Genomic DNA, 26,865 nt, shown 5'->3' with positions numbered 1-26,865 from the left:
CCTCCCAGTTTCACTTTAGTCAGAACACCAGTCAAGCAGAGATTGACACTGCTAATTTTCAAAGGTCATAACTGGGCCAGGGATGGCTTCTCTTAGCCTCATCCTGAACCTTCCCCTCTGCTTGTACATTTAGGGCACACGACTGGCATTTACTCTGCAGAGAGAGAACACATTAACACACATGTTCCTGCCCACATGACCTCTGGGAAGACATAAGTGTGGTTTTAGCATGTGGACCTGTGAGAAAAAGTGCATTAAGGGTATATAATACCAATACCTCCATTATCACCACTGAACTGCATACTTCAATTCAGCATGTCACTGCAACTATAACATGTTTTATCTTGTAATACTAGGGATACCATGAAGTAGTATTAACCTTCACTGTCAGCTATTTAGTAGCAATTGTTGCTGTTTTTGTAACTGTGAATTTTACAAGTTTGCTCTTTGTCTTTTCAAAGTTCTATTTATGACTCAGAAAAATGGAGCTGTTACCGGCTGGAGCGACGAGCATAAACAGATTATAAGAAAGAGGATATTGTAAAATATAGCTGACAAAACACGTTTTTGTTGCAGCCAAATCTCTAATAAACAATCCTGAACTGTGTAATACTTGTATGTCCATCAGATGATGTTCACAAGGCCAAAAAGTGGCTTTAAAATGGTGAATAAAGTTAAAAACACCATTAATGACTCCATTACTCAACAGATCAGAATTTGTTAAATACGTTTCAACATATTCAAATTCTACAAAACCTGAAAGATTACTTTTATTTAATCGTACTCATGTGTGGCAAGCAAACAGGAAGTCAGCCAGATTCTGAATAAGTACTCAACAAACTCATGGCAATCATACAACTCTATGCGCTAACCTCATTTATATTGATAAATAAGGAGGAGAAAGCTAAGAGTAAGATGAGCACGCAAAAATATATTTGTAAAGTCAGCACTATTTTCTCAGACTGCATACTAAAAGGTCTTGTCACTAAAAGGCCAATGTTTGAGCTCATGTGTCAAGTTAAAAGGCCCTTGTGTAAAACCCTCAACCACTTCTTTCCATCTCGTTGTCAGGCATTTTTGGTATGCATCAGCAATATGCAAATTGGTCCGTTTTTGTATCCTCGTTGGCAGGCAGCCGGCCTGTTTTAGGCTGGTTTCTGATGTGGAAACCAGTCAAGGACAGCAGGTTTTAGATTAAGACTTTGTACTGGATGGCTGCCAATTTTAAATCAAAGGGAAATTAATCATGACTATTAACTCTAAATAGAGCTTCAGTTTAATATTCCATTGTGCTGTTATATAATATATCACGTATATGCTGATAAAAATGTTCACGTGCACTTTTTATTAGTTTGCTGAACTAACCAAGCATGTTGATGCTCCAGGCTAAATATTTAGTATGCTAAATCTAGATCAAAGTTAGCCACCCTGCTGAGGTGTCCTTCCAAGATGCCATGCAGAAGGCAAAACATCAAGACTTTAATGCTCTTGCAGTTTAAGTACTTAGCAGGTGTGTTCCTGGGAAGTCTTTGAGTAATGACTGCTATCCAACCTGCAATTAATCAAGGGGCCTCAAGTGAAATTTCCGCAGACCACCAGAGGGTCTACTTAGAGTGCAGACATACTTTTCATCAGATTTTAACCACTGCCTGCAGCAACATCATGCCTGTATTTGTCTTAAAAACAATAAAAGAAGGCTGTTTTGTGGTTTCATGGTGGCAAGAAATTCAGAGAAAGGTTTGGCTCATGTAAAGTGGAAACAATGAATTCTGACTACTGGCTATAAGTTGTATCTAAAAATACTATTAAGAACTATTCACAATCACATCCCTTTGACAAAAGCCCATGGTTATTGCGATGCAGGTTAGCAATATGGCAGTTAGATTGTCATCCTCCAGGCCAAACCTTACCAAACCAAAAAAAGTTCAGCTGTTTGCTTGTATTTTCACCCTCTCTCTAGTATAATTTTCTCTCATAGCAACCATCTGGATGTCTTCCATCAATACATCCATGGGACACAATACCTCTCCCTTTTTTCTGTCCATAATTAAAAGCCAGCTTCCACCTTTTACCATTCATAGTCCTTTTATTTAAAGTCCCTATGTTACTGTCTTTCCTCATCTCTGGCTGCCCCCCAAAACAAGAAATAGCACCAGAAATTGGCCCTGTTGGTAAACACCATTAGAAGGCGGTCCTTGACAACCTTGGTCAATCCAGAATAGAAATCTTATTGATTGATTTGGCAAAGATTTGACACTGGATGCCCTTGATGATAATACTAGTGTAAGGTTCTTTTTTTTTTTTAAAAAAAAGTAAAGTCTAGTTATTAAAAACAATTGTTTTGAAGATGAAAATTAGCTATAGAGACAACAATCAGATGGCCATTCTTTCACACCAACACACTGACTTCATCCCCAGAGGTTGCTCACAGTGCTTGAGCAGAGATGTTCCATTGCCCTCTCATCAAACTTCCCACCCCCCCTTTCCCAGTCCCACTCAGGGAGTAATCACCCTCTGGCCCTTCAAACCTCTCAATAACATACACATGGTCAATCTGCTGTATGCAGAAATCCCCCCCCTCGCCAGATTACAGTGCCAGCCGGGCGGGATTAGTTTTCCTCTTCGTTTGTTCATACACAGATTCTACAAGCAGAGAGCTAAGCAGCTAAGGCAGCAAAACAAGCACACCAATGACATCTTCAGCCCAGTTATCATGGATCCCTCCAAGACCTGAAAAAATGCTCAGTTTGTTGCTTTGTTATTTCACTTAACTATAATAGCCTAAAATATAACTTTTGCAGCCCAAATCATATAGCAGTAACTTTGTGGACAGTACTTTACCTCTGTGTTAACTTGATTCATTTTTCTTTTCCTATACTACAATTATTCTCTGAAGCTGTCTAAACAATACATAAAATACTTAAGGAAATTTTATTTGTGCGCCACACAAATGCAATGTTTTAGCTTTGTTATGAAAAATGTATCTTCGGAAATTAAAAATGTAAGAAATGTGCCAAAGGAAATGAAAAAGCTCAAATTATTTGATTATAATAACAATAATAATAATAATAATAATAATAATAATGTGACAGCACTGTGTGTCTATCATAACCATTGTTGAAGAGGTAATGGCATTACAAATTAATCATAAGGAGCTTGAAAGAATAGTTTATTGTGATTTAATTCAACTTTTTTCATTGACAACCACATATGCATGTTCTGTTTGGTCAGTGTTGATTCATTGCATGGTGCTCTAAAAATCTACTGTTCATTTCAAGTCTCAAACAGACGTTTAGACTTCACCAATTTTCTTCCACAAAAGCCGACTAAGCCTGTGACGTCACTGAAAACTGTAATTTACACATTGTGAATGCATTATGTGCAGATGTTTTGGAGCAATGTCCCTAATCCCGACACAAAAGCACAGGATAGATTATCCAGTTTGTCCTCTTGAAGCTTGTAGTTCACAAAAACACAATCACATGAAGTATTAACCCTTACAAATATGAAGCAATGTACTACTCGTGTAATCTGTTTTTTTTCTTTTGGAAATGACTAATTCAGTATTCACTAATAGCAATTTTTTTTTAAACTCTGAATTAACTTTAAGAATTACTTAATTGTTAAGACTTGGGCTTTCAGGTGATTAATTTTTAAAATACAATCTTGTAACGGCAATATAAAAACATACTTATTTTCTACATTCTTCTTTTTGTGCAGTTTCAGATGAAAACTTTTGCAATTTTAGCAATTGTGCTTTTAGTCTAAATAGAAAAGACAAAGAAACTGAGACATTTTCATACAAAACACAGTTTATTCGACAGTGTCTAGGTCCAAGTACCAACAGACCCCATACAAAATAATAAAAAAAAAGAAAAAAAAAGAGGGGGGGAGAGAAACAAATGCTACAAAGAACAGAGAGAACTTCCATCTACACAAAACATCTCCTTGAAAATACATTACCAATAACACAAAAAAAAGTATCCATTAAAGATAATATATGTAAAGAAAATCCCATCATATTTAAGTGATATTACATAACAAGCCTGGTAAAATGTTGAATGGGAGGGCACATTGAACGAGAGTGTGAGCGAGGGATTGTACGGTGTGTTTGTGTGCTTTCTTCTTCCAACAGACTGGGAGAAGAGGGCAACAGTCAGTGATGCAGCAGTCATGTGGGCAGGACAAAGAAATTATTTTAAAAGAAATTAAGAAGAAACAAAAAAGGAGGGAGGTGGGGAACAAGAGGTAGCAAAGGGGTGCGCAGAGAGGTAGTAGATAGCAAGAGGAAGATTTCTAGAAGAGGTAGCTAGCAGATGGAGGAGGAGGTAGCAGAGATACTAACAGTGCTAGCAACAGGGAAGGAGTAGTAGTTCTGGTTAAGACTTCACATTAAAACATCCTCATATTGGATTTATTATTCACTTGTATGTCAGCTTTAGAACGATGCAGGATGGTGAATGCAGACTAGTTGAAATGATGATTAGAGCAGCAGGAATAAAATAAACATTTTAATTTATTTAAAGCTAACTTGCAAGTGTCATAAAATGTTTTTAAAGGGTTGAAGCACTTGCTGATGGCCTGACAAAAACAACTACGTCATGAGGAAAACGGGCTTCCAAATGTTGAGAACGACTCGTTTCGAGGAATAAAATTCCGATTTTAATTTCCAAGATTACTGACATGAAAATACTTTAAAAAGCTCAGAAAAGGGAAACCTGAGCAATGGAAAATGTGGGGAATACTGCGACAAACCGCAGCTAACAAATGGATCTTGTGGTGAAACTGTTGTCCTATCCTAGAACTAATTCAGAGGAGAGACGAAAACAAAAACAAAAAGCCCATAATGTTCCTTTTTCCCCCTTTTATAGCTACGGGATTTAATTTAAATTTTTTCAGACACTTTGTTCAGCTGATACTGAAAATTAACACGCAATAACTGTTTTTCTCTCAGCTGAGGTTACTTTAAATTTCCCATTACAGAAAAAGATAAAGGAAACCAGCATCCAGCTTGAGTAGCTGATATTTAAATACCAAATCTGCACACAAGTATTCAGTGGTTTCGCCCCTTGTTTAATTTAATTTACTGTGACATGACAGGACAGAGCGTTTAAGGACTAAACAGTTATGATTACTTAGTAACTTAATATTTTTCCGTGTAATGGTTTGATACACAAAAATGAGGATATTGCAGAGTTTTACAGTAGCTGGAAATTAATGCAAAACGTGCACTAAAGAGGGGAGGAGGGGGAAGAGGGGTTAGCGAGGTAGGCAGCACTAGGCGTGAAGAAACTGAGCATAAGAGAGGGGGGCGGGGTTTAATCGCTACAGTATCAGCACCTAAAAACATCTAGAAGCCCACCGTGCTGAGGAAGAGCATCGTCGTGTTGTGATGTTTCAGCCGCATCACAGCGTCTCCCTCTCTGTAAAGGCTGTGTGAAGGTCAGCAGGAGATTACATGTGTGTTTGTCCAGTGCTTTGTGGCAGGGTCTGGCCAAGTCGGTGTGTGCATGCAGCCTCCAGTGTTCGCCACAGCTTAGCTTACATGTCTGTGTGTGTGCGTTACAGTGCTGCAGGTGGTGTGACAGACAGAGGAAGGAGGTGGATGTACTTCCTTTCATGGCTGGAAAGTCCTAACTTGTGCCTCACAAAATGAGATTTAGCTTCCAATTTAGTTTATATTTGCCAAATACTGCAAATGTCTTTAGTAAGCAAAACTTTTAAATGTTAAAATCATACAATTTAAAGATTTTACTTCTCTGATTAGGAGGTCACAAAGCACTGAGAAGAAAACTTGGAAATTTCTGGTCTTTTTTTAAATGGAATTTTAAAGTCCAGTAAAAAGTCCAGTAAAAAGTTGGGAAAAAAAAGTAATTTTAGTTGAACCCTTACATTTCAAGCACAACTAAAAACAATTTAAACCTTTTCAGCAGGTACTGTCTCTCACGCCTATACTCAGATACTGTTAACAGTATTTACAGCTGCCATTTTTGGGGGGTCAAGGAGGATGCACCTTATCAGACAAAGGCAGACCTAAAGTTAAATCTCCGCCTGCCTCTTTGTTCAGTTTTGACTTTATATCTCAAAATCAGCTAGAGGAGAAGTGAGTAAAAAACAGATTCCATACATTAAAAAAAAAAAAAAAAAGGCACAAATGACCATCACCCAGCCCTCTGTCTGACACACACATTCACAGACACACACTCACACACACAAAACTACAGTGTATCATTTCAAGAGGAGCGAGAGGTAGATACTCGACAAGACAAGAGTGAGGGCAGGCTGGGTCCCCCATGTGTGTTTTATTCATGTTAATGTCTGAAAAATCTGCTTGCTTCAATACACACACACACACACACACACACCACCCACCCCTACAGGTCACACCAGCTCTCTAGTCTCGCTAGCTCCCCCTAGTGTTTGTCTTGGAGAAAGAGGAACCAGACAAAAAGCAGGGCGTGTGTTTTGTGAGACTGGAAGGGGGTTTCAGTGCAATTAAAACAGCACTGGAAAAAGAAAGGAGGAAAAAGAAAAAGAGATGAGACAGTTTTTTTAAATCATTATTTGTTCTGTCTCCTTGTTTTGTTTTCTGTACACAGGGTCATTGTCTAAATCCTTGGTTTGGCCCAACAGAGCAGAAAACAGTGTTTATAAGTAGACGACCCTTGCCGCTGTGCCCTGAGTGGAAGTCTGCATGTATGGGTGCATGTGTGAAATGTCAGGTTACCTCTGCTTTTGAACCCTGTGTGTGTCTGTGTGTGTCTGTGTGTGTATCCTGTGATGAAGTTTATAGTAGATGTGAGTGCTGAGTGAAAAATACCGAGCCAGTAGCAAAGGCCATCAAAAAGGGGTTGATGTTCAGAGAGTTAGCTTCAAGCTTGTGTGCTTTTGTGTGTGTGTGTGTGTGTGTGTGTGTCCGCGCGTGTTTGTGTGTAGCTCTTAGTTGTCAGCCACTCGCCCACTCGGAGGTGCTGGAGGACCTACAGGAGCAGGAGGGATCGCTTCAGGCTGTGCAGGTGGTGGACCAGGATCTAAGAAGGAAAATCTTGGTTTTAGAGCATAAAGGAAGCAAGCTAAAGTTTGAACTAATATATAAATGAATATGAAGATAACTGTAATCCTGGTATTTTCAATACCAGTCATGTGTAATGAACCAGTTCTACATGGTATTTAACCCTTTAGTCTGGCTTTCATCATTTGCATTTCTCTGTGCAGTCGCAGCTGCACTGTCTCTTCTGTCATATTCAAGACAACATTACAACACTGCTTCACTAAGTGATAAGCTTGGACGTGAAGAGCTTTTCACAGAACCAGAAATTCTCAAAGACCGCTTTTTCAGTGGTTCAAGTGGCTACCATCCTCCTCCAGTACAATTTATTCATCACAGGTTAATTGTGGATGCAATTTGTAAAGCTGATATCTGACTTTAAGAGCTCTCTCTACTGGATGATGAGGCAAAATACATCAAAAACAGTCCGTATCTTTAAAGACAAAAAGGTTTCATCTCATCACAACAATCTACAACGCTTAACCTAGCTACAGGGCAATTATTAGACTAACACACACAGCAGTGGTGTGAGGCTTTAAATTAAAGCCCGCATTGATTTCTGGTAACCATAACTTATGCTGATGGGCAACATAAATGACATCCTAAGGCATGAAGAAAATTGTATTTTTCTCCTCCTTTAAAAAAAATAATTACAGGTTAGGTATCAAAAAGTGCAAACATAGCTTTAAAAGTTAACAGTCTAAGAATTAATGGTATCGCTATAATATGTCACCTGCAATAAATCGAACAAATTTTGTTTCTCTTGAGGAATGTAAATAGGGATGGGTACCGGTTCTGACATAAACGGTAGTAACCAGACCGAAAAGCAGCGCACATTTCGGTGCTTTATTTCGGTGCTTTTTTTTCCTGAGCTGTGATACACTTCTAGCCAATCATTTTACGTTTCCGAGGATAGTAGGTGGGGCCAGGTACGTACGTTCTTTTATGCAGAGCTACAGATTAAAAATGTCCAAGGCGAAGCGGTCAAAAGTCTGGCTGTACTTCACAGCAAAATATGCAAACTCAGCAGCCTGCAACAAGTGCTTTAAGCTGATACTGTGATACTGTCAAAGGAAGTAACACCAAGAATCCGATGAAACACCTGGCGACGCATAGCGTTTTTTTTTTTAAAAGCCGAGAAATGCGCCGTATTTGATGGCAGCAGCAGCCGTTCTTCTCTGCGTGAGTAGCTTAATGTTGTTCGTGTGTAATTTACGTTGAGTAGGCTAACCACGTTATTACATTAATGCATGTAAGGTGAACTAGCAAACATCATCATAGCTACATGCGGCTGTCTTCTTGTTTGATGGCAGATACTCCCTTCACCCTGGCCAAAAAGGCTAAAATGACCAAAGAAAAAGAGGGAAACAGCTAAACATGAGAGGTTTTTGGACAAAGTTTGTATTTTTTCCATTGTTTAAGCACTGCTTCCAGCCAAGAGTGATACCATATATGCCCCATAGCTGCAGAAAAGGCTAACATTGTTATCTTTTTACAAAAAACCAGCTGACCATGAGAGGTTTTTGGACCAATTTTGTGTTCTCCATGAGCACCGGCACCGTTTCAAAAGTACCGATTTGGCACCGGTATCGGATAAAACCTAAACGATACCCATCCCTAAATGTAAATGCTGAGAAGTCTCTTCAATACAATGCAAAACAAAAAATACGATTAAGTAACACCATTCAAAGAGTTCAAATTTCAGCTTTAGTACACGTGGAAACACAAACAGCAGCTGCCAAAAAACTTAAATGCATATCATTACACTGGTGCTTAATTTCAGATGCTGATTGGCTGCTTTACAAGGTTAGAGAAATCAATGCAAACCACAGGGTCTGTGCGTGCTGTGATGCTAATAAGCAGCAATGATCCAAATGTTTAGCTGCAGCTGACATTCAAAGTAAATACCAGCTGTCAGCTCCGGGTCAAAGCATTATTTGAATTTCCCAGAAAGATTTTTTTTCTTAGGTTGTTTGTTGGGTAAATAAAGGATCCTAGAAACAAGGCCATAATTTAGCGTGTATTGGTTTTGGTGAATTAAATTTTCACAAATCAACAGAAATAAACCACCTTGAGTTTGCTTATACATATTCAAAAACAACACAAGCATAATGAGAGGGTGACTATTTATACTTACACATGCCGTTGGGGGCTCCGGGGTGGCGTGGGGGCATCATGGGAGGCATGCCACCGGGAGGAGGCCCAGCAGAAGGAGGGCCAGACATCATACGTCCAGGCATTGGCTGACCTGGTCCCATTGGTCCTGCAGCATGAAAAGTACAAATAAGAGAAATCAGACACATGGAGATCAGATGGACATAAGGAAGAAAACCTACATGAGGTGCTTCAAACCAGAAACAAACACTCAACCAACAACTAACATGATTTTGTAGAGAAAAAAAGCCATTTAATCCATTCTGTCCTTATTCTCTGAGAACACTTGATATGTTATTTTGCTGAAGTTTAATGTAATGAGCCAATTATGTCCACATTTTCCTGCAGTTCCCAAAAGCAAATAATCACCAAGGGTTAGTCCAAATGACCAAAATACCAGTCCAAATTAGTGGGACTTTAATAAAGTAATTCATGTAGCTGTTCTTTTAGGTAGATTAAGGCATCATTTATAAAAAATAAATTAAAAAAAATAGAAAAAGAAAAAAGATTAAAATTGTTAAGCAAGTTAGCAGTTACTACCAAGCTGGCTAACAAGTGGCCAAGATCTAAGACTACAAAACATAGCTGCTAGTATAACTTTGGGTATATATGAAAGACAACCCACTAAAGGCAGCAGAGAGTAGCTACTGAGCTATCAATATCTGATATGGCAAATGTGTAAAACAAACAAAGTCATAACCTGGTAAAGCTGCTGACATTCTTTCCATATGAAAATGCTAATATTTCACAATATCTAAAAGCACACATCTGCTCCCCCTGTTTCAAAGCTCCTTAATCTCTGTATCACTTTGAGCACCAGTGTAGTTTTCCTTTCCCTTCACCTGTCTGTCCTGGGTGGTGAGGGGCCATTGGGTGGTGACCCATTGGGGGGTAGCCAGGGTGCATTGCAGCGCCGGGTGGGGGCCCTCCATGGTGTGGTGGAGGTGCTCCGTGGTGGGGAGGAGGTCCTCCGTGGTGTGGTGTAGGTCCTCCTGGGTGCATGCCTGGTGGAGGGGGCCCAGAGTGTGGTCCAGCCCCAGGCCCCTGTCCCTGTCCTTGGGCCTGGGCAGCTGCAGCAGCAGCAGCCGCAGCTGCCGCTTGCTGCTCCATCTGCTGCCTCGCCTTCATTTCGGCGTATTTGAGTTGCTCCATGTGGAACGCCTGACGCTCAGTTAGCAGCTGCTGCCTCTGAAGCTCCAACTGCACAGAAATGCAGGAACCATGAGGAAAGATTATTTTAAGACAGTTATAATACCAAATACCACCAACAACTGGCAGGTATTGCAGTACATAAAGTTACATTTTCATTGCTTTATATCCTGATAAAGTCTGCTTTACGCCAAAAAGGTGCACACTGACAAAATGCAGGCCTGCATATTTTACAGGGCAGAAGCCTAACTTATGAATACCATGGCCATGAAATCGAAACACAGTTTTTACACATAGAGGTTTTCTTGTTACAGGCCACAAAGGTATATTTTACAACTACTTTTAAAAACGTTTTTTTTTTTTTAAATCTTTAAAAACTGTGCATGCATTTAAGAACTGAAGAGCTCGTGCTCATTTCCATTTTGTCCAACTAAACAGGTCGCTGTTTTGGCCATTCCTGATGTCAATCAGCGGCCTTTCCTGAACTTCTCTAGTCTGGCAGCAATAATTCTTCCTCCAGACTGAACTTGCAGCAGATGTACAGCTAGTGTGTGTGCAGCTATGCTGAGATGAATGAGCGAAGTCCTACAATAACTACATAGGCCACTGCACTCACCACACATTCCTTATACTGATGAGACTGGACCCACAGTATCATCAGGTGGGTATTTCAAAACATGGATATAAAAATAAAGAACTACAGCCAAAGTCAAAAAGAACGTTTATGAAGCTAAAAAGAAATAAACTAGCTTCATGACAAAAATCAGAAAAAGAAAGGGGGAGGTCTGTTCAGTTCCTTCTGCATAGCACATACAGCTCTAAATAAAGCCTTGTGTTTCTTTGTTTTAGAGTCTCAGTGTTTTACAGTTTATGTTAGGAACAGCAGCAGGAGTGGGTTGGTTTCATTCCAGCGTTCAGAAAGCCTCTTTAACCAGACTCCTTTTCATGCACTGTTTACAGCTGTGAAACTGGGCTACACTGCCAATGCCGCTACCGTGAAAACACAGTTTTACACTCTCACTAGCGTCTCCAGGGATTGTGCAGGGACAGAACACACACAAACAAGAGCTGAGAGTCATTCATTTGCTCTGTCGGGGCAGGTAACACTTTCACTTGCCTCACTGAACAACAGCTTTGCTTTGGAAAAAATGTTCTCCTCACAGAGAATTAATGCTGCGTCTCTTTTTCAATCTCTATGGAAGACTTGGGCCAAGTGGGGACAAACCTGTTGACTGGCCAATATCTGTTGATGAATTAAATCTTTATTAGTTACTTGTGCCAATATAGCAACAGAAGAAGCGAAACTTTGTAACGCAGTCTTTTCTGGACAACTCCAAAGGATGTGCTAATCCAAATAGTTATATTTCTTTTTCATTTTAAAGTGTTTTACAATTATTTTACATTTTTTTAAACAGTCTAATAAAGACTTCTAACAAGTAAGGATATTTGTGTATTTACCTATTAATTATATGGTAGTGGTGTAATGTGTGCACTCATGTTCCACCTTTAAACCTCCTAAAATATTGACATTTGTCCCAACTTAAAATGTCTGTTCTTAAATTTAGGAGTTTAAATCAAACATTCAACTTTATCTCAATATTTTGTTACACGTGTTGTTCTTTTTATAAAAAAATATTTCACAGGCTAAGATGGGGTATCTGTAAGTATGAACAAGTTAAATGTAAGACCTTTATAACACAATCTTAAGAGAATATGCTGTGAAAGTCGCATAAAAGTGAAATATACCCTTCCCAAGGAAACCTGTTGATGGCAAGTTAAAATGGTGTTTAAGGAAACGTACAAATATTTGGTTAATTTTAAAACACCATCCCAATATTTATCTTTTCAGACTGCTACAGTAAACCATTTGCACATATGCAAAACCTATTAGGTGAAACCTTAACGATGCAGTCATGCTGTATGAGCTAATTGAGTAGCATTATGTGCCGGAGATTTTCACGGTGGTGAGAATGAAAACGTTCTTGACTCTGTGGTGTAGTGGTTGAAACATTTGGCGCACACAAAAGATCCCCGGCTCAAGGCTGAGAGGAGACACAAACAAGGCTTTAAGCCTTGATTATTGTGTGTATCTGTGACGTCCATGTGGCTGCCTGTTTTTTGCCACTGCTCGGACTTGTCTGCAGAGAATTTACATTACAATGCATGAGCCTTGAGTAGCAGACTTCAAAATGAGTACTCTGCTGTTGGGTCACCAAAAACATCCAAAACAAGCAGTTCTGGATCTCCCCACAATGTACAGGGAGTGCAGAATTATTAGGCAAATGAGTATTTTGTCCACATCATACTCTTCATGCATGTTGTCTTACTCCAAGCTGTATAGGCTCGAAAGCCTACTACCAATTAAGCATATTAGGTGATGTGTATCTCTGTAATGAGAAGGGGTGTGGTCTAATGACATCAACACCCTATATTAGGTGTGCATAATTATTAGGCAACGTCCTTTCCTTTGGCAAAATGGGTCAAAAGAAGGACTTGACAGGCTCAGAAAAGTCAAAAATAGCGAGATATCTTGCAGAGGGATGCAGCAGTCACAAAATTGCAAAGCTTCTGAAGCGTGATCATCGAACAATCAAGCGTTTCATTCAAAATAGTCAACAGGGTCGCAAGAAGCGTGTGGAAAAACCAAGGCGCAAAATAACTGCCCATGAACTGAGAAAAGTCAAGCGTGCAGCTGCCAAGATGCCACTTGCCACCAGTTTGGCCATATTTCAGAGCTGCAACATCACTGGAGTGCCCAAAAGCACAAGGTGTGCAATACTCAGAGACATGGCCAAGGTAAGAAAGGCTGAAAGACGACCACCACTGAACAAGACACACAAGCTGAAACGTCAAGACTGGGCCAAGAAATATCTCAAGACTGGTTTTTCTAAGGTTTTATGGACTGATGAAATGAGAGTGAGTCTTGATGGGCCAGATGGATGGGCCCGTGGCTGGATTGGTAAAGGGCAGAGAGCTCCAGTCCGACTCAGACGCCAGCAAGGTGGAGGTGGAGTACTGGTTTGGGCTGGTATCATCAAAGATGAGCTTGTGGGGCCTTTTTGGGTTGAGGATGGAGTCAAGCTCAACTCCCAGTCCTACTGCCAGTTTCTGGAAGACACCTTCTTCAAGCAGTGGTACAGGAAGAAGTCTGCATCCTTCAAGAAAAACATGATTTTCATGCAGGACAATGCTCCATCACACGCGTCCAAGTACTCCACAGCGTGGCTGGCAAGAAAGGGTATAAAAGAAGAAAAACTAATGACATGGCCACCTTGTTCACCTGATCTGAACCCCATTCTGAACCTGTGGTCCATCATCAAATGTGAGATTTACAAGGAGGGAAAACAGTACACCTCTCTGAACAGTGTCTGGGAGGCTGTGGTTGCTGCTGCACGCAATGTTGATGGTGAACAGATCAAAACACTGACAGAATCCATGGATGGCAGGCTTTTGAGTGTCCTTGCAAAGAAAGGTGGCTATGTTGGTCGCTGATTTGTTTTTGTTTTGTTTTTGAATGTCAGAAATGTATATTTGTGAATGTGGAGATGTTATATTGGTTTCACTGGTAAAAATAAATAATTGAAATGTTTGTTTTTTGTTAAGTTGCCTAATAATTATGCACAGTAATAGTCACCTGCACACACAGATATCCCCCTAAAATAGCTAAAACTAAAAACAAACTAAAAACTACTTCCAAAAACATTCAGCTTTGATATTAATGAGTTTTTTGGGTTCATTGAGAACATGGTTGTTGTTCAATAATAAAATGATTCCTCAAAAATACAACTTGCCTAATAATTCTGCACTCCCTATAGTATAATAACCACACGAGGTTAATCCCAGATTAATGGGATGGCTGTGTCAGGAAGGGCATCTGGCATGAAATCTGTGCCAAACCAAGCATGCAGAGCCATCCGCTGTGGTGACCTCTTGGGAAATACGGAAGCAGCTAAAAGTAACCTGTGACTAAAAACATTCTCCTTTGACTTCAAGTCTTTTTAAAAAACGTATTAGTTGCATTAATAATTTTATAGACCTTTTAAAGATCTGTAGACACTTTGAGAGGTGGGTACTTTATAAATCTGTCTTTGCTTCAAACAGCTAATTTTCCACTTTAGAGACTAGGCGTAGTTTTAAAGTGCCGGATGAACTTCTGTTAACAGCTCACCTTCATTTTTGATAACCACAGTTATAAGCCTTTACTGAGCATTAGAGGATTTGAGTGCCTGCATTAACTGAAAGTGAAGAGTCCAGCTGCCCAACAGAATACAACATTGTATTGAAGTATTTCTGACTTACAGCCTCTTTCTCACGGTCCATGATGGTCTCAAGTTCCTCAAAGTGTCTCAACTTGATCTCCAGTTTCTTCATCTGGGTCTCGACCAGCAGAGCCACCAAGGACTTGATCTTCCGCTCCTCCACTGCTGCCAAATGCTAAAAGGAAGGCAATGGGCTGATGGTCAATATCTAATCAATGCTAAATAACCATTTCCAGCATTTTACTATTTTAACACAAAAAAAAAAAAAAGTACAGGATTCCATCAGAACAACAGGTACACAAAATTATAGCAGCAACACAGTGTCATTTGAGAAAAGCTGAAGTTGTTCCATGCAATTGCTGTTGCAGAGTCAGCAGTCCTGCAGTCTTACCTTGGCTTTTGTGGCAGCAGATGCCAAGGCAGCAGCAGCCGCAGTGGCAATGTTTCCTTCTCCGATATCATGTTCCAGCTTCTTGCCCTTGTCCTCTCCCTCCTCTGTAGGGGTTTTCTCCTCCTTCTCCTTCTCCTTCTCCTGGTCTGAAGATGATGTCTCCATAGACTCCTCTTTGTCTTTGTCTGATAAGGAAAAGAAAAAATAGAAAAGATCAAGCACTTTATGTAGACTTTTCAAAGAATGTGTGTGGAAAAACATTATCAGATTTTACAGACTAATTAAACAATAAAACATTAAATAAATTAGCAAATCATCAGGATAATCAACCAGAAGTAGACCCTTTAAATTGCAATTTAAAAACAAAGTTGCATGCCTGTGAAATGGAGCTTTAGTTTCACTTTGGCATAAACTGTTACCTGCTTGAGCGGTCTTAGCCTCCCCTCCCTCTTCATTCTCTTCTTCACGCTCCGATGCCTCCGCTCCCTCTTTTTTCACCTTTTCTGTTGCTTCTGTCTTGTCGCTCTTCTCGGCAGACTCGCTCGGCTTCTCAGCTTCATCCTTCAACTCACCCTGAAGGTTGAGGAAAATCAAAAATGGTAGGCGTGCCACCACAGAAGGAAAAAAAACCCCCAACAACAACAACTGTACTGCGAGTCTGAATTTAAGATTTGCTCTGAGATTTGAGAAATAAGTGTGGTTCAGAGTAGCTAGCTGCTTAAAAGTGTTGAATAAAGGACATTCATTCAAGGTTTTTCACCTACAAAATGCTGCGAGTACACTCAATAGTTGATCAAATCTCGCCCCTGTTAACTTTCTTCCCCCAATCACTAATGTAAGAGAATAATTAAGTCAACAGCCACTAGTGTCATTACATTCACTCGCTTTTTAAAGCACGAGACGAAGGCTAAAAGTAAATGAACTGGAAAGTTCTAAATTGTGCAAAAAATAAGTGAAGTGGCTATCAATGTAATAAGTGACAGGTCATCTGTCTGTACAGGAACACTCATGAACCTGTTACAGCATGCCAGACTATCTGAAGCTGTAACCTTGTAATAACATCAGAATAATGTAGTTAGTCTTTGTTTTGTTTCATTTTTTACTCTTGAGCAAAACATGATTAACTGATCTGGCTGGTAGTAAGACACTTCGCAATATTTTGCAATTAATACACTCTTAATAAAACCTGAGGTATAATTCAAACCATAGTTTTGATCAAAATAATCTACCTCACCATTGAATGGGATTATGTTGCATCTCCATTACCAATGCTTGTCACCCCAAGTCTGGTTATATTGTGTACTTTCAATGAAAAACCTAAACCATGAATGAATTCAGGTATGCACATGGCCCGAGTTGGATGTTTTAATCTGATTTATTAATCAGTTTGACCTTTTAATTAGTAGGGGATTTATTATAATATCCATTTATAAATAGATGTTTTCCTATGAGACAGTGAACATCTGAAGATGCATGAAAGGTGGTCTCACCTTGTCAACCTGCTGGGAGTCGGAGTCTGTTTCCATCTTTTCCGGCTCTGTGGTTTCTATAATTGACAGCAAGACTGAAAAATCAGCATCTGTCAGACAGATAAAACTAACAAAGAGGGTCAGAGCTTATTTTAAATACATTCTAAATTTACATAGATATTACCAACATTTGTGATATGACTGTAGCTGAATATATCATCCTGTCTGGAGTGAAATTAACTTATTGATTTACTGAGATAAACAACATCAAAAAGCATCGTTTGACATGCAGGTACTAAGGTTGAAAGCACTTTAAATGAATAGGCCCACAGGAAATGATAAGTGTTGTGTGTACACTCACACGTGACCGGGTGAATACATGCGTGTGGCTGAGTGTTAAACCATGTCACGGGTGCACTTGAGCGTATGTTAAGAGTTTGAATATTGATTTCGTGCCAGTTGAGTGCTTTAGGCTAAAGGAGGCATGGAACACATTTAAACTTATTGATTACAACTGTAGCTCAAGAGAGCATTAATCTTTAACAAGTGATAAGTATTGTGTGTGTGTGTGTTTGTTTGTGTGCAGGGGCGATGTGGGTAATTTTCAAGACAACACAGAGAGAGAGAACGCGATGAGAACATCCATGAGTGTGGTGACCCAGTTTTCTCCTTCACCTCCTCCCACTGCGCTGCCCCATCTGCAACCGCAGCTTTAATCCACTGGTTACCACAGCAGTGTACACAGAAACACCACAACATTTCACAATATGTCTTTACTCCTCAGTAGCCTGCTGGTAAAAGGACTGATGTGTAGCAAAAGTCAAATACGAGCCTAAATATGATGAGAAACATCGGTTAGCCTGGACATATGCACAGAGCAGCAATTTACATTAGAGTGGACATCCCTCATTGCTGAATAACATCGTGATGTTGGAGGTGGTCACAAAACTACCAAACCTCAGCAAAGACAGACGATTATTTTAGATGATACCTGCCTTCCCCCAATCAGGAAATGCTTGAGGTATTACACCTTCTAACATGTTTAGAAATACGTTAAAGACTTTCGAGGTTGGCTTGGAGGCATCAGCCTGTCTTTCTTTACTATCTGTACAAACAACACTCACCAGTCTTTTCTGGCTCCTCGGGGGCAGTTCCAGCGATGCCGCTGCTCTCCAAACCAAAGGCGGGATCCACCTTCCCAGTAGTTCTGGCTGCCTCCTGCACCTTCTTCACGTGAGCCTCCACCAACTCAGCTGGCACCTCTTCACGTACACGAGAGAACTCCTCTGCAAACAAAGAGTGGATGTTTTTTACTTTCAGACTCTCATTGATAGTAATATGACATTTCATTAGTTCATGGTGTGCTCAGACATGAAGCTAGTATTATATTCCCAAGCATGCCAGCTGGACTGTGCAGCTCGTGTTTATTCACTTTATAATGACAAAGTAGTCACATATGCACAGACCGTTTTTGGAGCTGCTTTCAGTATTGTGTGTTCACTTGGTGTTCTCTTTTTATTTAGTTTCAAAAAGCAGTAGTAACAGTGTTAATTACTCACAGAGCTAAACCATTTTTTTTTACCTGTACATAGCTACTTTCCCCCTGTTATTCTTCCCACTTAAAAAGAAAAATAAAAGCCACACATCAGTATCGGCTCATATTCTAACTTAGCTGACAACAATCAAATCATTTGATATTTATTAATTACAGTGGCCAGTGTTTGTCTGTTGTCTCAACTAAATCTCATGTTACGTTATCTGAGCAATTCAGTAGTTACATTTATCTTCTACTGGTCTTTTTGTTTTTAGTGTAACTGGCACAAGACCAGGAAAAATATTACTAACTTGTGTAACAGGTCACTTTTAGTTACACAAAAGTAACACGTGTAACCAAAAGGCAGACATCTCCTCTTTAACGTTCAAAAATCAGAACCATTCAAAACCCAACCCATGTATATTTGTGGCTGCATGATGTTGTTTAAGATAATGAAACTGAATATACAGATAAATCTCTAGTATCTCCTCTGAAGTCAAGAAACTGCTGCACTGATATTTGTTGTAAATGTTTCTGTTTCTAGCTATTTAGCAATTAAAATACAGAAGCTCATTAAAATATCATATAGATTTAAACCCTGCAGTTTATGGCTCTTTCCCACCAGTTCTCACCTAGTGCTGCCTTGGCTGCAGCAGATGCCACTCTGGGATCCACAACAGATGCCAGGAAGGCTACTGTGCTCATGACTGGGTTCCCAGACTGGCTGAAAGGTATGGGCTGATAGGAAAGAGGCCCAAGTGTGGCCTCCGTACTCTCCAGGTATGGATCTTCAATGGGCAACCGCAGGAAGTGCAGGATGCACTCATCTTGGGTGCGTGAACCAACATGCTCCGAAACCTTGTTCCAGTCATCTTTATACATCTCCAGGGCCTAGCCATAGGTGACAGGAGTGACGATACAAGTCTTATTATAAAAAGAAAGCCAGAGAACATTTAATAAAGCAATATTTATAATTCCATGAGGCATAAAGAGTTTATCGCCATCTTTTTTTGTTAAAGACAAAAAAACATAGAAAGAAAATGACAGAAAAAAAGTGTTGTTGTTTTTTTTATCAGGTCATAAGAACAGGCTGAGCTTATGATCAGCAGCCAAACATTGGAAGTTTTTCTTATTTAAAACAGGACACTCCTATCTTCTGTACTTGAAGACTCACCTCGAGCAGCAGCAGAGTCTCCTGCTCAGTCCAATCTCTGGTAGTGCTGCCTGCTTTACCCTGAGGAATCAAAGTCCACAATAGACATTTCTTTGTTTTTAAATTCTAACACACCAGCTCAGAGAGACTGTTAGAACTTTAAACATGAAAAACACATTAGGAAGTTAAACAAGTTCCAACCTTGATGCTTTTCCTGTTGTAGAGGTCAGAACGAAGGCTAAAGTTCTGCAGGTCAATGGGCTTGTCTTTGCTTTTGTCTGCAAAATTGGGCATTGGCTGTGGAGGAGGAATCTGGAAGGAATAAAATGGCCACACATTAGCAAACCATCTTTATGAAGATGTATTTTTTTGCAATAGGACCATCTGATGCAGCAGTTTTACAAATGAAGCTCATCAATGAAATGGTACAAGGGTATAATGGAGGGAACCCAGAGAAAACAACACAGCTGTGATTTTTATTATTATAATTTCAGTGATAATTGGTTTGCAACTATTTCAGTTTGTTTTTCTTTTGACATCTTAATCAAAGTTAAACATCTTTTGGTGTTGGTGTGTTGGTCAGAAAAACAAAACAAACAATCAAATCACAGATTCCATGCTTGCCTTTTAAAGTGAATTGCTAGCAAAAAGGACAAAATTCTTCAGGATTTGATCTATATTTGGTGTAAAAACAAAAAACAAAACAAAAACCCCCACAAAACTATTTTAGGTGTTTAGCGATAACGTTCAGGGATGTTATTAAAAGCCACTCTGGAGTGAGAGTCATTGCTCAAAAATTTCTTTATTTGGAACCAATCTATTTATCCTCAAAAAATATGGTCCTTGGCTGCACAAGTGGATTCAAACCTACTTCTTCCTTCCCTCTTTAAGTTGTCCTTACCGGTTGGGGTCTGTGGTTAAGAGGCATGAGGCCAGAGGGTGTGTCAGCCAGCACAGTAAAATGAGGAGTGGGTGGAGGGCCCATTGGCAATGGACGAGACTCTGCATCGACCTGGTAGTTCACCAAACCCCACTGCTCCAAGAATGCATGTACCCTGGAGGGGGAGGGGGAATAATTACATTAAAAAAATAATTAAAACAATGAAAAGCTACTTATCATCTTCTCTTTAAAGCATGTGTGGCACCTACAAAGGTACCAGTCAAATGCATGGCATTTCTTCAGGACTGTGTTTGGCTGAAGGCCTCCCAGTAGGTGTTAACTTGCATAATACAACAATTCAATTCATTTAGGGTAAGTTTTTAATATTCATAAATATTTTTTATTGAGTTAGCCACTGCCCATTAATCCAACCAAATTAATATGTAAAAACAAAAAAACCCCCAGAAAAGTTAACAACATGTGGATCTGTCGAACCTCATGATGGCGCAAACATCTCCAGTCAGGTTCCTGCGGCAGGAGGTGGAGGTGAGGTACTCCTGAGGATTCAGCCGATACGTGTCGATCATGAAGTTTCGATAGGCCAGGTATCTGTGTTGAGATGTCGCAGTATGTCCCGTTAGAATGATAGGAGACTTATTATATGAAAGCTGCATTTTTATATATGTGGGACTGGTGTGTGTGTGTGTGTGTGTGTGTGTGTGTGTGTGTGTGTGTGTGTGTGTGTGTGTGTGTGTGTAAACTCACATTTCTGGAGTTTTGGACTTGTTCTTTCCGTTGAAGAACTCTGGCAAGGCTCGTCTCTCGATCTCATGGATGCTAACAAGAAAGGAAAGGAAAAAATATTGATAGATATCAAAGTAGGAAGAAACAATGTTATTCCTAAAATAAAATTGTATTTTTAAATGGCAATGAGATTAAGAATGGCCTGCAGATGTCATCAAGTGCACCTCTAACTGCATGTAAACTGCAGCTGGTGGTTTTTTTTGTGTTTTTTTAAAATGCATCAGTAATCCATCTTCTTCCAAACAGCAACATCTCACTATCTCTCCAAAATAAAAAGCCTCCTATCATCTCCACTCCACATAAGCTTTTGAAAAGTTAGTTATAACTTATTAACCAAGTTATTTGTGTAATGTAGCTTAAGTTTCAGATTCACAACACTTACCTGTTGTAGTCAAACCAAGCAGCATAGCTGGGGATAACGATGTGATGCGTCTGTTCAGTCACATTGTCCTCATTGGCATCCAGTCGGTTTATTTCACTTTTGCCTTGTTCCTCATCATCCTGCAGAAGGATAAGCAGACAGGTCAAGTAACAGCAGTCTGAAAAAAGTCATCGTGCTGTGTAATTACAATTCATGAGACAGCCCTACTTTGGAATTAAAGTGGCTTTGCTCACAAACATTTATTTAAAAAAAAAACAAAAACAAAGCCTGTATAAAGAATGAAGAAAAACAGCAGGTGCACGCTAGTTTTTAGTTCTTTGAATAATAACTATAGGGATATTTTAATCGTACCATTTCCTCATATTTCAATTAGATTTAGTTTAACTGAATCAAAATACACTGTTTATATTACATATCACTCCCAGGAGTGACTGGGAGTGATATGTATATGTGATATTCCTAACTACACTGGAGAGATAAAGACAGGAATCAGTGGTCTTACCTTTCCACCAGACATCACAGATTCATCTTCCATGTCATCTGGAAAAAATAAAAATAAATGTCTCGAGTCAGGTTTGCTTTTAAACTGCGGAGCAGCTTATGCTCACATACAAAAGATGCTAATCTCACTCATATAACTCCTACACAAGGATACAAGTTCATTTATAAATACATACCCAAGTCGGCCACATGCCCTCCTTTGACCGGTGTATTCTCGCTGTCTTTCTTTGAATTTGCTGTGCATGGAATAAAAGAAAAAAAATGTACAAAGTGAAGTACAGAAGAGGGGAAAAATTAAAATATTTAAGAAAAATTATTCAAAGACTGTCTAATTCAGCCATGGGCATGAAGACAATAACGAGCTTTCTGGTTTGCAAAAGGGGAGACTACAATAGACTGAGTGCGTGTCTGTGTGCTGGAGGAAGACAAGGAGATTTCTTTGGGACAAAAGTGGGACATAACGAATGGGACTTGGTCTAAAAAGAGTATTATAGACAGAATTGTGTGTGTTGGTTTTAAAGGGAATCTTTAAGCAGAATACAGATCATGAAAAAGAAGCACCCAAAGGCTGTTTTTCTACTTTCTGACTTAAACTGTGAGCGTCAATGGGTATGTTTTTTTCCCTTGCTGCTGAGGGGATTTTCTTGTCATCATAACATAATGATTCAGTACACAGCAGCCACATAGAGAAAAATCACAAAAAAATGAATTTAAAATTGAATGAAATAAAATGTATCTCTGTTTAGAAAAGGACAAACCTTACAAAGAGAGAAACAGGACAAAGATCACAGTGCAGGTTTCTTACTGCTTATAAAGCTCTAGCTGAACATTGCAACACATAACAACAAGACTGAAGAGGGCACTTATGACAGGAATCATTTAAATATCCTAATTTCTGTCTCTGATCTTACTGGCAACTGCAGACAAATACCATTTAAAACTGTTTATATATATTATATATATAATATATATATTATGTTACAATTATAGATAAAATCTAAATACGACTCAATTGATGATCAATTAAATGTAAAGACAGTAAAGTCATTTTAGTTATGCGTACTTTGCTATACATGCTATAGAGCAAAACTTTACATTTGTAACTGAATATTAAATACCCTTTTTATCTGCTTATGTAAAATTTCTTTAATATGACTATTCTGTGATGTTTAACTACATTTAACAAATATCAAAGTATTGATGGCCAAGTTAGGATGCCTATTGTGGTAAAAAATTATTTGGTCTATGCAAGCAGTTTTTGTGTCCATGTAACCACCTAAATTTAAATTCAATTAGTTAGGCGTTTCATAATAACTGTCTGACGTTTTCTATGACAGCTAAGACAGAATAATTACATTCATTTTAGAAGGCTAAAACATTTAATGAACAAGTGTATTTAATTAATCTAATGATAATCCAAATTAATGCTTTAATACACAGGAAAAGTATCTCATGTACAGATGGTAGTTTGCAACACAAACACAAATAGAGCCAAGCTTAGCCCCTATACTCAGCACATACCATTCTTGGAGATGCTGCCCTCCTCCATGCTAGCACCAGCTGAGGAATCGTCCATGTCTTTTGTCATGTCCTCTTCAGTGTCCTCCTCTTCTCCTCTGTGGCCCCGTCGTTTCCAGTGAGGTCCCGGGTTCCTGAGAGAAAGAAATGATTTATTTGCTTTTCTCTAACTGTTAAAACGTGACAATAAAAAAAAATCAAACACCAGGATAAATAACTGATATCTTATTATACTGCACCACAGGGCTTCATTGTCGTCCTAATTCTACTCACATCAGTCTCACTGCTGTACAAAGTGACATGTTCATTCATTAAATATAGTCTACATTGATTCAATCACACATACACAGTCCTGCTACCATAAATGCTCCCTAGCACAATCACTGTGGATTAATATCCAAATACAACTAGTCCCCAAGCCTTGGAAAATTAATTTTTGCAGCATATTTTATTAAAATCTGCTTAAACAAAATGAATGATACATCTCCTGTTCCTGAGTCACATTTAGGCCTGTTGTCTTTTGAAAAAAATGTATTGGATCACCAAGTTTTATCCTTTAGAGACAAATCTGAAGTTTTAGGAGACCACTTGCACAAATCTGCGTTTACTCAGTACTCACTACATTTTATACTACCAATAAAAATAAAAACGAAGAGAAGCATCCTTACCCCTTCTTGCCTCCCTTCTTACGGGACTCGGCTGGAGTGCTGGGTGGAGAGGGTGAGCGCCTCCTCTTCTTTCCCGCAGAGTTGGCCTTGCGCTCCTTGCGATCGGGTGTACGGGAAGACTGATCAGACAAACCCCGAGCAGCGCAGGGAGCGAGGGATGGAGGATGAGAGAAAGAGCGGCAGAATGAGAGGATGGAACGGTTGCACACACAAGGAGGGGAAGCAGTGGGAGAACGACCGTAGGAGGGGTGGGGTGGGGATGCCGTGGAGGTGGAGGAGACGATCAGGGTTCCTGTTTGTCCTCTTCAAACAGACACTCTTTCACACTGACCCTCATTTCAGGATCAGAGGAATTTCTCTTCAGCAGCAGACAAACTTTTTTTGTCCAGTTGTCACTATTTGATTCTTTTTTTTCCCCCTTTTCAAATTTAATAAAAAGTAACAAAAAAAAGGCTCCAGATTAGATAAAATGATAAGCTTTTAATGTGTTTGCTGTGGCTCTATAGATGATGTTAACTTCGCACTCTATGACTGCATTCTGGAGATTTATCCAAGTCCTACAAAACAATTCATCCATTGTCAATAAATTTGGAGCTTTCATAAATATTTCTATCCTGCAGATGGTGCTTCATCCACCAAATTATAAGAACTAGTAGAAAAGCCTAAGCCTGACCAGTCAGCTTTTCATAAATCAATGTGATGTGAGTGCCCGCCTATTCAGCCCAAACTCACACTTAAGCGAAAGCTTCATCTACAGCTTCACACATGTAAACAAGGATGAATATGCCAGCCAGCATAGCAGTTCCTGATGATTAGGTCAGCTGGCAGGCTGTCCTGACTGCACTTACTACAATGGCCATTCCTGGCAGTCTTTTTTCTGTTTACTTCCAGGCATACTCTGGGGCTGAGGATTAATAAAAAGTTAATTCATATAAAAACTATTTTTTTGAAAGGCTTAGTGAAGCATGTGCTTACAAACTCATAGATGCAGTTCACTCAATGTTTTGTGTGAGTCCGTGTATGACAGAGGTCAAGAGTACAACGTAAGGGTAACCCAAAGAGCTACACTTAATGGGAAACTGGAGCACTTAAACATCTGTGTGGCCAGTTTGCTTAATGCTCACATGAGTGATCATGAGTGATCAGTGAAAAGGCCAAAACAATGTAAAAGAAAACTTAATGTCTCTGGCATCATAACTTTTGGAGTTCATTTACTCAACATGAACAGGAACCCTGAAACTCATTAGAAATAGACAAAGTGTGAGGAAAGGCTTGGAAAGGATGGGCAGCATGCAGACTGAAGCCAGTTGTGAACGAAGAAGAGTGAGGTGCACAATCCATACAGCAAAGCAACATGCAATGGGACAGACTAACAGCAAAAACATTCAAATTCACACCAGCATTCACACCTAGTCTCAGTCAAATAATTTCCATTTCCAGGCTTACATACAGTACAGATTTGAAGACCAATTTTAGATTAATACCTCTACAAAAGAGCCAATTTCAACACAAGTCACTTGTAACAACGATCAGGTTGGCACCCTTTAACAACAATGGTAGGAGCGGTGCTGTCACACTGTACTGATATAACGTGGCTGGAAAACCTGCTTTCTCTTGGATTTGAAGTTTGGATCACTGACACACACCCACACAGCAAAAACACATACCTCTTCCTCTTTGGGGAAAATCTTCTGGCGGAAGCTGACTGGCTTCTTGTTCTCATCCACTTCGTAGTCTTCCTCATTCATCCACTCATTGAAGGCATCTGTGTCTAAAACCCACTTGGCATGGACCTTATCAGAGTAAGGAAGGAGATAACAGAGTAGAATCAACTCATCAATTTACTCTGCTGACCTAATTTCCCATTATTTTTCAGTGGAAGACACTAAAGAACAAGTAGAAGAGACAGAAATACATAAATGCAAAAACAAGGAAATTGGTTAGCTGATGTGGAAAAGCCGCTTCACTTTACATTTTAAAATAAATAAATACAATAAAACTGCTTGGTATGCAGGTAGAAACACATGTCAGATGCATACAATAGTGACCATTTATATTCTCAGGACAATTTATAAACACATAGGTAACAAAAGCCAAAACTGGAAACTCTAAGGGACACAAAAAGTCTTCCAGTATCAAAAGAAAACCTATTGGTTACAGACATCTCACCTTCCAAGGTCTGTCAGTGCTGGGTGGGTCCTCTGGGTCACCGTCTAACTCACTGGCTGACACCCAGGTGTCGTAGCTAACAAAATAAAAACAGTTATCAGTAACTTCATGAAGTCATGAACAGAAATATCTCTCTCAGGATGATTCGAGTGATTATTTATTTTTCTTTTCTTTAATAAAATGCCAACATTTTCCTAAAATGCCCAAATATTAGAAGGAAATAATTTACATCCACCAGCTGAAGCACAGATCTTTTTGTGAGCTGCTTAATGCCTCACTCTGCTCACCTGTCTGGGTAGAGACCCCAGTGGACAAGCACCTGCTTGTCTTTTCTCATGACAGGACGCAGCCACTCCTCTGCAAAACATAAATACCAATATTCAGGAGTTTTCACAATTATTTACACTTTTATAAGCAAAAACAAAACTAAAAAAAAACAAAGTGGTAAGATTACCAAGCAGTATTTGATCACTTTACTATATTTTAAGTCACTTTTAAAATCTTTCATTATTTAACTGTAGTAATAAGTTGGTTTTAGGTCAGAAGGATAATGAAGTGAGAATGAAAGAAAGTAGATATGTGGTTCACATTACTTGACTAAGAATTAAGTCCGTAAATCACAGAGATAACTAACAAACCTTCTTCTTGCTGGGATAGTGATGGGTAAATGATATGGGTGGCCTTCGACTTGTCATCAGTAATGGAGCCCTGAAGAGAACAGAGAAAAACAAAATGAACAACTTAAAAGGCTGCTACACCAGAGCGTCCCACGAGAATTTTACTACT

General features: G+C 39.3%; 1 protein-coding gene across 2 annotated transcripts in view; it reads right to left on the bottom strand.

Moving 5' to 3' along the window:
- Window positions 1-3,794: 3,794 nt before the first annotated feature.
- The window catches only part of smarcc1a (SWI/SNF related BAF chromatin remodeling complex subunit C1a), a 28,775-nt gene continuing 5,704 nt past the window's right edge, over window positions 3,795-26,865 (bottom strand). Inside the window, exons 6-28 of one of the 2 annotated variants that reach the window (XM_082552754.1) lie at window positions 26,718-26,787; window positions 26,367-26,436; window positions 26,080-26,155; window positions 25,578-25,703; window positions 23,911-24,005; window positions 23,246-23,376; window positions 21,901-21,960; window positions 21,726-21,763; window positions 21,224-21,342; window positions 20,803-20,874; window positions 20,533-20,646; window positions 20,059-20,212; window positions 19,359-19,469; window positions 19,179-19,238; window positions 18,637-18,895; window positions 17,595-17,756; window positions 16,492-16,547; window positions 15,421-15,574; window positions 15,002-15,186; window positions 14,651-14,785; window positions 10,045-10,402; window positions 9,186-9,311; window positions 3,795-7,031 (exon numbers count right to left, since the gene is read on the bottom strand). In XM_082552754.1, coding sequence (XP_082408880.1) covers window positions 6,940-7,031; window positions 9,186-9,311; window positions 10,045-10,402; window positions 14,651-14,785; window positions 15,002-15,186; window positions 15,421-15,574; window positions 16,492-16,547; window positions 17,595-17,756; window positions 18,637-18,895; window positions 19,179-19,238; window positions 19,359-19,469; window positions 20,059-20,212; window positions 20,533-20,646; window positions 20,803-20,874; window positions 21,224-21,342; window positions 21,726-21,763; window positions 21,901-21,960; window positions 23,246-23,376; window positions 23,911-24,005; window positions 25,578-25,703; window positions 26,080-26,155; window positions 26,367-26,436; window positions 26,718-26,787 — 2,823 coding nt within the window. In that variant the 3' untranslated portion in view covers window positions 3,795-6,939. Of the gene's footprint in view, window positions 7,032-9,185; window positions 9,312-10,044; window positions 10,403-14,650; window positions 14,786-15,001; window positions 15,187-15,420; window positions 15,575-16,491; window positions 16,548-17,594; window positions 17,757-18,636; window positions 18,896-19,178; window positions 19,239-19,358; window positions 19,470-20,058; window positions 20,213-20,532; window positions 20,647-20,802; window positions 20,875-21,223; window positions 21,343-21,725; window positions 21,764-21,900; window positions 21,961-23,245; window positions 23,377-23,910; window positions 24,030-25,577; window positions 25,704-26,079; window positions 26,156-26,366; window positions 26,437-26,717; window positions 26,788-26,865 lie in introns of both variants that reach the window. The other variant, XM_082552753.1, reaches the window with a different exon arrangement.

This window comes from Aulonocara stuartgranti, assembly GCF_965226115.1.
Source record: "Aulonocara stuartgranti genome assembly, chromosome: 11".
NCBI classification, from domain to species: Eukaryota; Metazoa; Chordata; class Actinopteri; order Cichliformes; family Cichlidae; genus Aulonocara; species Aulonocara stuartgranti.
This window is presented reverse-complemented; position numbering and strand designations above follow the sequence as displayed.